The sequence below is a fragment of the Pavona decussata genome, unplaced genomic scaffold (assembly GCF_977016875.1).
Source record: "Pavona decussata unplaced genomic scaffold, jaPavDecu1.1 SCAFFOLD_16, whole genome shotgun sequence".
Lineage (NCBI taxonomy): Eukaryota > Metazoa > Cnidaria > Anthozoa > Scleractinia > Agariciidae > Pavona > Pavona decussata.
Window position 1 is genome coordinate 3352448 of NW_028145439.1, and position 10737 is coordinate 3363184.

At 39.4% G+C, this 10737-nt stretch overlaps 2 protein-coding genes across 3 annotated transcripts in view; one reads left to right on the top strand and one right to left on the bottom strand.

Moving 5' to 3' along the window:
* LOC146487379 (uncharacterized) overlaps nucleotides 1–3300 on the top strand; it is a 36988-nt gene extending 33688 nt beyond the window's left edge. For both annotated transcript variants that reach the window (XM_085087515.1, XM_085087522.1), the window contains 2 exons: nucleotides 168–371; nucleotides 2424–3300. In XM_085087515.1, coding sequence (XP_084943641.1) covers nucleotides 168–371; nucleotides 2424–2554 — 335 coding nt within the window. In that variant the 3' untranslated portion in view covers nucleotides 2555–3300. The remainder of the gene's footprint in view (nucleotides 1–167; nucleotides 372–2423) is intronic.
* Nucleotides 3301–3437: 137 nt separating this feature from the next.
* Nucleotides 3438–9288, bottom strand: LOC146487381 (uncharacterized). The gene is made up of 5 exons (XM_085087532.1): nucleotides 8909–9288; nucleotides 6596–6918; nucleotides 5942–6097; nucleotides 5046–5118; nucleotides 3438–4614 (listed from the first exon to the last, which is right to left on the bottom strand). The coding sequence occupies exons 1-5, from the start codon at nucleotides 9252–9254 to the stop codon at nucleotides 4259–4261; spliced, it is 1254 nt and encodes a 417-aa protein (XP_084943658.1). The 5' UTR covers nucleotides 9255–9288; the 3' UTR covers nucleotides 3438–4258.
* Between the last annotated feature and the right edge of the window lie 1449 nt (nucleotides 9289–10737).

The following is a 10737-nucleotide window of genomic DNA, read 5'->3' on the forward strand; positions in this document are numbered from 1 at the left end:
ATGACGATGACGTGGCGATTGCAGACATTGCTCTTTCCGAGAAGTATTTCTTATTTCCGGGTGTTAAGTTGGGTATTTTCCTTGTTTGGTATGTCCCCATTGCGCTTTGAGAATAATTCGAATTTTCCTCGATTTTAATCCTTTCTATTCTACCTGCCAAATTTCAGATCACGGAGAATCCCATGTGTCGGTGGATCATCGATCAGTTTGTTACCCCAATCTTCTGAGTCATCGCTGTTCGAGTCAGTTATGTGGATCCATCGGCCAGCTGATAATCTTCAAACAGAACCAGTACAAGGGTCGTGATCAAACAAAATCCATCCAAGATCAGGAGGATTCTGCTCTCGTCAAATGGGTTGTGATCGTCCCAGGTAAAACAGAGATCATTGTTGCTTGCATAAAGTGCTCGATATGGGTTGCTGTTCTTAAATTAGACTGAAAGGCCGAGATTTTTATAAGCAACTCCAGTCGAACCTGTACAAAGCGGTCACCATCGGGGAATGGCTAAGTAAACTCTTATAATACAGGTTGACCGCTTAAGGACGATGCCTACTATTGTTACTGCGCAAACGTTCTGCGCATCTTGAGATACTCGAGTTTCCTATGGGTGGTGCTTACTAATACGGGGATATCTTTGCGCGGTTTAAAACTATGCGGAGAAAGCAGAACTTAGCAAGTGCTTTTGGCGCGAGTCCAAAAAGAAAATTGGGGGTAACCATGTATTTTTCAGAGATATTAAAGCTTCAATTTGGAAAAAAACGCCATACATTGCTTTGTATTTGACTGCTCTTTAGAATAATTGTTGTTTAATTGTCTCTAGAAAATGCGTGGTTACCCTCAACTTTCTTTCTGGATTCCAATAGCCCTTGCTAAGAGCTGCTATACCCACATAATTATAAACCACGCAAAGATACTTCGGCATTAGTAGTAACCGTCCTTAATACAGGTTGCACAGAATACACGTTACGTTAAACACAATATGAACGACATTTGATAACATAGTGTACAGCTTATGCACAAAAGCGCTCACAAAATCACTTACTTGGCCATGAAACTGCAGCGATAAAATGGTATATCATAGGAAATCATAGTATAGAAATGGACTAATAAAACATGAACTCCAAGATCCGACAGTCAGCATTGTAGGTCGTTAGAAATTTTACTTGCATGCTATTTGTTACCATATTTAAATGGTCCCTTTTACAAAGTGACCGTCTAAAACAGGTCAAGACAATAGAAACAGCTGGTTGGGACTTAGTTAAGGGTGGTCGCGACCGGTTAATAGAGGTGACCGTTTAATAGTAGCCTAAATTACAGTAATTAAGGGACGTAATTTTCGCGACTGACAACTGACCGCGATGCCGCTAAATTCAGGATTGACTGTGCAGTTTCACCACTAAATTTGCTCTCAGGCTGGTAGTTTTAAATTGATCACGTGACGCGACAGTGATCATCATTTGTGGGGGGAGACAGGTGCAAGGTTCATTCCAGAGAGTGACGTACGAGGGCCTTGATTTAATTGGATAAGCGTCAAAGATATTTAAACTTCTCATACACGGCTTCAGACTTAACAATACATTGGTGGTGTAATAGTTCATAGTATTTTAAAATGTCGAATTTTTTTAAGTTGCTTCAATGGTAGCTCGAATTTTGAGAGTAACTTTTTCCGAGGGTTTTATGTTAGTGGTCATATTCTTAGGTGGGGGAGCGGGGGGGGAGCTTATTTTCTGTATTGTTCAGTTCTTTTCTTTGTTTTGCTGGACCTTAGAACGTTCATTTCCACAAGTAGAGGAGTGTTGTTAGAATCTGAATGAAACTACAGTGCTTCCTTTTAATAAAATGCGAAAGTTCTTACAGTCCATTAACCCTTTTTTGAGGGTCTCAATGGGTTAACCATCAGCCGTCAAACAACCTAAAATTTAACCGTCAACCGTCAAAAAGGAGCAAAAGTTACCGTCAACCGTTTAAAAAGCAGTTATTATAAGCCGTCAAACGGTTTCAAGGTCTTTCAGCTGCTCATCCCGGACTTCTAGCTCTTAAAGAATCGTTTTAGTTGGTAAACCCAGTTTCCATGTTCCCAAATACACTCACTTGATGGTCTTCTCCATTTAATTTGGGACTGAACTTACATCACAACTAACTTCCGGTTAGAAGTACTTCCGATTTGCTACATTGATAACGTGTTTCTGACAAAAAAACAACAACAACAACAACAACCTCCAGAACACAATTGTTAATATTAGAAAAGACTAAAGTTATTATTAACTTTAACTCATGGAAGAAATTTTCCCTTGACAATCGTCAACCATCAAAAGCCTACAAAATTTAACCGTCCACCGTCAAAGCTATCCCCTAGCGAGACCCTCTCTTATCAGGGTATCATCTAATATCTAATTTATCGTCTGATCCATCTTGTTCTACAGAACTGCGCATTTGTCAGACGTTTCTTGAGGAGGGGGAATGTTCCGTGGAGGGATTTGTCATTCGTCACCATAGCGCTTTAAATGAACTGGACACCTTGGCGGCGATGACGCGGCTATTAAATATCAAATGATGGATGTTTTTAGCCTTTTGGTGTAATACTAATGACAATAAATATTACAATAACTATCGAAATTCACGTGCGCTGATTGCCTCGTAGCTATATATTGTCTATAGCACTACAGACAATTGAAATGACGTCAGATGTATCGCGCGCTTTCTCAACGGAAAATAAAGCCAATTCCGCTCGTACTTTTTCCTATCAATTGTAAAAAAAAATAGATAAATAAAAAAAATAATCGAGGGGCAGTTTTCCATGGTCTATACTCTTATAGACCATAAAATGACGCCATGCAATGTTCAAAGCCTGGCAGAGGTAATTTTCAGTTGTATATGGGAGTTCAGAGCCACCATGAATTTTCCGAAAATTTAAGTTAGCTCTGAACCCCTATCAGAAAATTTTTTGACTTTGCAAGTAAGTGGCCAGTTGATGAGTGAACCCTGACTCAGGAGTCTAAAAATGCTGAGGTTCGGAAGTCTAAAACAAAACAAGAGCAACTCGTTATTGCGTGCTTTAATAGTAAGTTTTACAAATTATACACTCTCTCCCGCTGTGCACCGAGGCCTACGCCGCCAACTAGATTAGTTGCTTCTTTTCACGAAGAAATATTTATATGCATGCAAAATGACTGAGTCACACCATTGCTGTTTGCTGTTTTTAACTAACCGAAATTACAACGGAAAAGTGAGAATTTAATATAACTTTCGTCTATATATATGTATATATTCCCTACAAAGACCTCCTCTTTAGCTATTTATTTATTTATTTATTTATTTATCTATTTCTTATATAATTATCTATCTTTTGGCTTCTTTTCTCTATTAAATGTATGTGTAATATTGTAAGCACTGTAAATATTATTACTGAACTGAGATATTGTAAGATATTGTAAGTTTTGTGAGCAGCTAGTGTAAGTATTATAAGTATTGCAAGTATAATCGGTTAGGGAGTGGAAACAAACGTTCGGTTTTATCAGCAAAGTCCAAGTGATGGGATAACTTGTCCACCGTAAAGATATTCTAGTGCTGACGTTTCAGGGAAGTGGTCAAAACTGCTGTACTCGAACAGGACCCTCCAAACCCCAAAACAGATGGTGGCCTCTGCCTGCAACCCCCTTCCTCAACCTCAAAAATGGTGTCTTCATTGCACAGCTACCCCTCTGTCCAGCAGTTAAAATAACAGCAAGATTCAAACCTAGCTTTTTTTGATTACCTATCAATGCTGACTCTTGCTAGCTGAATTTTTATGTGTCAACTCAAATTTTAAAGCCAGTAAAAGTTTTCCGATAATATTCACGAGATATATGTTGTTTTCGATAACCCCCCTACCCCAGACATTCGAAACGTGAGCACTCGAACCTCGTTACGGTGGCCAGTTTGCCTTATCAACTCTGTTGATAAAACCAGTCACACTAAATGTAGTTGCTCGTAAATTATACTCTGATTAATGAAAAAACTCGGCTGCTCAGTACTGAATCAGTCAAAATTCAACTTACAATTTTTTTAGATTTTTATTAGCCTTAGACAATACTACGCACTGCTTACAATACTTACAGAGATACAATACTATACTATACCAACTGTATACAATCATGCCGACGCAGCACCACAGTCTAGAAACTAACCTCCTAATACATTTAGTGTGAGTTAACTAGACGTTCGAGTTATTTTTAGTTTTAGATTTGTTTCTGTCGTGATTCTATTGCATTTTCAGGGTTCATATCATATAAGCGCCAAAATAAGAGACATGTGGGCCCAGCCGCATCAAGGTCGCACCGTTCAGGTTTAATGTCTGGACGCGTATTTGCTCTCCTGCTTTTAACTGGAACAAACCACCAGTAAAAACGGTTTTATCTTCGCCATATCGCAGATGCCTCACTATCACAAGGAGACGGCGGCTTTTAGTGGTGACAGTCATGAGTACACCAGTGCTCCATTGGGTCGGTGCATAGAAGTACAGCTTGAGATAGACAAAGTAGAGACCATCCCTTGGCACTTGCAGTGTTCCTCCAATAAACACAAAGCCGTGCATTAAGTGGCTGTAAGTACTATTGGGATTCCACGCAGTAAGCACTGATTAAAACAAAATGAAAGAAACGATCAAACGAATCGGACTTTGAAAAACTGTTTTGTACCATCCTTCTAAAATGTTTATTTTTCCCATCGTCCAATCGATCCAGTTGTTTTTCAAAAATAAATAAATACATGAATAAAAGCAGTTTCTGATTTTACTGTCTATTCTCCTACTCGGGTAGTTTTTTCATCTAGACAAAGCATTTTTTTGGAACGGGGAGTCCCCGCCCCCCTCCCCTCCCCCCATAATTCCCAGACAAGCAAAGCTATACCATTGAAACTTTGAGGGTAAATATAACGTAGAGTGGATGTCTCTTTTGAGATTCGCAAAGGGAAGCCGGTGAAAGTAACAAAGTAAATATCGACCACGGTCGTGTAATCAGGATAAGTACAAACAAGAGAGGATGATACAAACAGTAATTCACGCCTACCCGGATTTTTATTGCTCAACACCACAGATGCACGGACTGCGTTCTCAAGGTGAGCAGAAGGTGTGTGAGTTCCCTGCAACGAATAACGTCGTGTTAATACAATTAAGCACTTTTAGCTTTGTTAGATGTATGAAGCAAAATGATTTTCCAACCTTTTATTCATACAACAACTTGCTGTATCTTTCCATTTTCCAGAACTGGCCGGCCAAAACGGCCTGTCTGTAAATCGAATAAGTCATTTTGAAGGGATAGTAATGCAAACTCTTGAAAAAAAAAATCACTCCAAAAATCGTATGCCTTTTTGGAGAAATCGGAGGGACTAGGATTAAACTTATCCTTCAAAGTCTCAAGCTAGCAAATGTCTAGATCTCCCACTGTTTCAAATCTGGTTTGAACGCTTTTATAAAAATGATCACTTGTCACATCAGTCTTGTTTCTATTGTTGGTAAAGAAAATGGAAGGAGTGTGAGTTCTGGCAAGTGGCTGGCTGAAATTGAAAGTCGTACTTGTGTACTCAGATTTGAAGGCCCTCAATTATCGCTCCCTTTATTGGACTTCAACTTCCCTGTTCGCTACCGTAATGACGGGATCAGTCCGTTATAGAAAGTTGTCTGCAAAGCACGAGTCGGCTGTATCGATAACTTTTTAATTTCCACCAATCCCTTGGTGGTGATGTATGAGAAAAGATTGCAGATCAGGCGTTTGAAAAGCGTGGACGCGTTTTGCCCACAGAAAAAGCTTGCATTGTTGGTGGGTAACCGGGTAACTGAATACCGAGCGGGCAAGATGAAGGTATCTTGCCTGGTTGGGCAGACAATCACAGCGCAGGATTTGATTCTTCTGGTTCCAGCTCCAACGGAACCCTGAGTAATCTAATAAAACAAGATATCACTTACTCTTGCTCGCGTGCTCCGGTTAACGAGTTGTTTTAGTTCGTTCACAGCTACGGTGGAGTTAACTTTCACATCATACACCCGCTTCCTGAGCACGTTCAGCTGCCTACGTAGATCAACTTCTGCATCCTTTTGTCGTGCCAGTTCTGTCGTCAATCCCTTCAGTGGTGGTGATGATATATGAGAAAAGAATGCAGATCAGGGTTTTAAAAAGCGTGGGCGCGCTTTGCCCACAGAAAAAGCTTGCATTGTATTTTGTATTTTTTTACCACATGATCGTATTACAAAAGGTTACAGTGCGTAAGAAAGGAGTGGATTGGGGCATAATATAGTTAACTAGTTGTTTGCCCTTTAAAATTACGATATAATATTTGTTAAGATAAAAAAAAAAACTAATTATAAATAGAGAAGAAAGACAGAAAACGTTTCACAAGGTATTGTGTCAGTGATTAATACTAAACAAAATTATACTGGAAGAGAGCTCGTTTAAATAGTCGTTTTGTTGGTTGCATTGTTCGTGGGTGACCTGGTAATCCCGAGCTGGCGGGAGAGATGGAGGTATCTTGCCCGCTTGGGTAGACAATCACAGCGCGGGATTTGATTCTTGATTCCGGCTCCCACGGAACCAGTCATGTAATAAAACAAGGTATCACTTACTCTTACTTGCGTGCTCCGGTTAGCAAGTTGTTTTCTGAGTTCGTTCTCAGCTATGGTGGAGTTAACTTTCACATCTTCGACTCGCTTTCTAAGCTCGTTCAGCTGCCGACGTAGATCGGATGCTGCATCCTTTTGGCGTGTCAGTTCTTTCACCAAGCTGTTTACATCAATTTCTTCGACTCTCTTCTTGAGTTTGTTCAGCTCAAGACGAGTAACGTTCAGTGCTTCGTTTTTGTCAGTGAAAATCTCTCCTTTCATCTTTTCAGAATTCACTTGAAGAGTACCTCTTTCGGTCGAACCTTTCCTTGATTCACGTGAGCTGTCTACAATGAAATATTTACATTCATTTAATTCGCTCTTTACAGAAAGATATCTACCAGTGAAGCTCAGTAAAATTCAAGGTTAAGTCGGTGCCGTCTTTCCTTGTCCTAGTACGTAATGGCTCTCTTTCTAAAATGGATCATTGACAGGTTGCTATCTTCAAGCGCGACAACCAAACCAGTCTCTTTTTAACATACACTTACGGTACAATTGTATTTTTTTTTAAATTCTCGACTTCCATGGAAAACAGATTCTCCATTCATTCATTCATTCATTCATTCATTCATTCATTCATTCATTCATTCATTCATTCATTCATTCATTCATTCATTCATTCATTCATTCATTCATTCATTCATTCATTCATTCATTCATTCATTCATACATTCATTCATTCATTCAGCCAGCCAGTCAGTCAGTCAGTCAGTCAGTCAGTCAGTCAGTCAGTCAGTCAGTCAGTCAGTCAGTCAGTCAGTCAGTCAGTCAGTCAGCCAGTCAATCAGCCAGTCAGTCATTCAATATTCAGTCAGTCAGTCATTCACCTGTTCAAACTTACATGCGGCTTTAGGCCACCCAAGCCGGACCGTTCGAAGTGGATTTTGTATTGTCCGAAAAGGGAGAGGGAGTTTAGAAAGCGGTGTTTTTTTCAAAAACCTACTTCCAAACGGGGAAATTATTAGAAGATGGGGCTAAACAAAGCTTTTACGGTGTTCTGGTGGTTGCTGGCAATTATCGTCTTCAGTTTAAGTGATCATCAGCTAAAAAAATGAAGTGGTCAGCGTAGGTTATTACTGTCAGGTTCAAAGGTTTCTTTGTACATTTTTTGCGTTATATGATGCCAAAGTCTAGATCAAATGATCTTCAGTGTTTGTCACCCTTAAGAGCATGAAATACTGATGACATGACAGCCAACAACACTCCTAAAACCGACGAAAATGTTTTAAAAACGAATCTGCAATCTCTAATTCGGCGAGTCCATCTTTTTTTTTAAACAGTGAGATTCCTACTACAAGGAACGAATAAAATGCGACGAGTTCGAAAAAATAAGCTTAAGTTTCTATGCTAGAAGAAAGATGTTAAGTGCTCTGTGATGAAAGAATATTGTTCGAAAAAGCTTCCATTACTCTAAAGCATTTTTAAAAGCTTTGAATATTCAAATTCGGGAAAAAATGGAGAAAATGTAAGATACCGGTTGACAGGTGATAGCGAAAGGACACTTGTCAATCTGCATCACAGTTAAGTGCAAAGCGAGAGGGGAGAAGATCTCTCACGCCATAGAGGAATAATTTTTCCTCACGTTATATATATATCGCTTGAGCCAGAAATTCGACCTTGAAGACTGATGGAAACATACTAATCAACACCATACTACATTTTACTAAAATCTACCAATGAACACTTCTTTCAGTTTTTTGTTAGAAAGATAATTGTGTTTTTAATGATAGCCCAGTGTACATCTTACCCTAGGATTTTAACAGCTGAGCGTTTGTTTTCAATCATCCGCAAAATTTCAGCCAAAACCTTAACCGCGCACCATTTTAGAGTTCTTCTGGCTTTTTTCCGTCCATAGAACCACGTGAAATTACGATTTCTTTCAAAGCGAAAAAGTCATCGCAATTTTGCATGATGTCTCATCTCTAATTATAACAGACAAAAAAACCGTTATCTATTTCAAGAAACTCCGTACACCTTACGTGTCAGACTCGGCAAGCCTAGACTAATTCCGATTTCTTTGATGATCTCTTTGATGATTTCTTTTATGATCTCTTTAACACAATGTTATTAACTTACCAACAAGGCTTACAGCCATTCTAGATCCGCGAACGATGCCTCTAAACGTTTTCAAACTAACACTAAAAATTAGTGACACTGCTCCGTGGATTGTAAAAAATCCGGAGGTTCAAATATTTTTGAACTGGCCAGTGTATCTAGCTACAGGTCTACTTACAAACAAACAAAAATTTTCTTGGGGAAAAAACACAGGAAACATACCTGATGACGAGTTGCGTTGAATCATAGTCAAAGCCAGACTGGCCACAGCTGCTGCAAAAACCAACAAAAGAAGAAGGCTTCTCATAGACTTCTTGAAACGGGATACAAGCTTTTGTTGCCGGTCAGTTTTGGTCGTCAATGATTCATACACAGCTTCTGTGCCTGCCAGTTGAGTATTCTGCTTTTGCGAATCATTCTTTGTATCCGCAATAACTTGGTACGGTTCCTCTTGAACTGAGTCCTTCGAATTCTCAGTTTTTTGTGTCCCTTTGACGAAAACGTTTTCAGAACACTGCATTTCAAAGCCATCATTCGTTTTTGAGCGCGTTACATCAAAAGAGGCCATCTTACTGAATTAGGATGTTCTCAATTCACGTTGTTCGCTGCGTTAGGTAATGCTTCAGTTTTATTTCTGTTTTTATTCAAACGCATTTTGAAGGCAAATAAATAAAGTTCTCAAAATTTTAATTATTCAGTTCAAAACCCAATGAAATTGGTTGAATTTAACACGTGTTTCACTTTCAATACCCAATGAAAACCCCGATGGAAAGCATACGCCCGCGGGGAGTGTTTTATGAATGTACGCTCATTTCACAGTAAGATTCCTCTCATTTCACAGTAAGATTCCTGCGACATGTTGGCTAAGAAAAGAAAGGAAACATTATTTCCACATCTTGACTAAACCTAACTTGGTAAAATTCCAAATTTACAAAGACGTCATTCGAAAACGCGAGAAGTCCAAATGAAGCATCTGGATCGCTCGTACAGCCAATTGGATTGAAGGGTTGAGTTCATCGTGAATAACAGAATTAAGGAAAAAAGAGGGATGCCTCATGGGGATTAAAGTCAATACGTCTTTCATTCAGTACCTTTTGCAATAATTATTATTTTTAATCTTTTACCGAATGAATACAATTTCAAGTTCTGCCACTTTTCCCTTTGATGACGTTCTCAGAACACGTCAATGTGCTTTTTAAAACATTCGTAAAATTTCAGTTTCTGTTACTTTGCAATGTGATGACGATCCTTAGCTTTCAAGAGATGATATGCGCATCCTAAAAGCACCCCCGGGCGACTGTGGACACGGAACCCAATTAAGAAGAATACAGTATGTATCAGACTACACAATCTGTACATCCAAGATATCTTTTTAGCCACGAATGTGGGGCCGTTTCGTCGAATAAAATACTTCTAGTTTATTTAGGTGCTGAGGTGCATTTTTTTGCGTTAAATGAAGATCCACGAAGGGTCTAATTATCATAATTGGATATGAAGATAATTGAGTACTTTGAAAACATCTTTTTGTATAACCCGTGACTTCCACGAAGGGTCGAATGATCATAACGGAGCATCGGGGATAAATGGGCACTTTGGAAACATGCATATCTTTTCTGTTCTTCCACCCACGACTTTCACGAAAGGTTGAATGATATTGTTGGCCCATTGCTTGTACTCAGGCCCTCTCTGAGGGCAACTTCATCCGGGCTACCCAGAACGGTTGTTATTGTAGAAATCCCTCGTGGTCGATCAGGACTGAGGAATAAAGACTGTGTTGAGTTCATTGAGCTATCATTAGTGCGTGTGCTGTCGTCCCCGGCCAACATGGTGTCAGAATAGTGGGATCGGCCCGACAAATCGACAAAGGAAACATTCACGGAGCTTAAACGCACACCAAACGATACAATCGCAGACAACTCGTCAAACAAAGATGGCGAACCTCAAACGACCTGAATTGAAACTCGGCGGGAATATATCCGAAAATTTCAAGAACTTTGAAGTTAGATTTCACGATTACTGCATTCAAGCAGACTACAGAAACCTGGCGAAAA

Coding starts and splice junctions, on each gene's coding strand:
- LOC146487381 (XM_085087532.1), bottom strand. CDS start 9,254: ATGGCCTCTTTTGATGTAACGCGCTCAAAAACGAATGATGGCTTTGAA. Junction 6,919..8,908: donor TCAACGCAACTCGTCATCAG/GTATGTTTCCTG, acceptor ATTTCATTGTAG/ACAGCTCACGTGAATCAAGG. Junction 4,615..5,045: donor GTTGAGCAATAAAAATCCGG/GTAGGCGTGAAT, acceptor TGTTTTAATCAG/TGCTTACTGCGTGGAATCCC.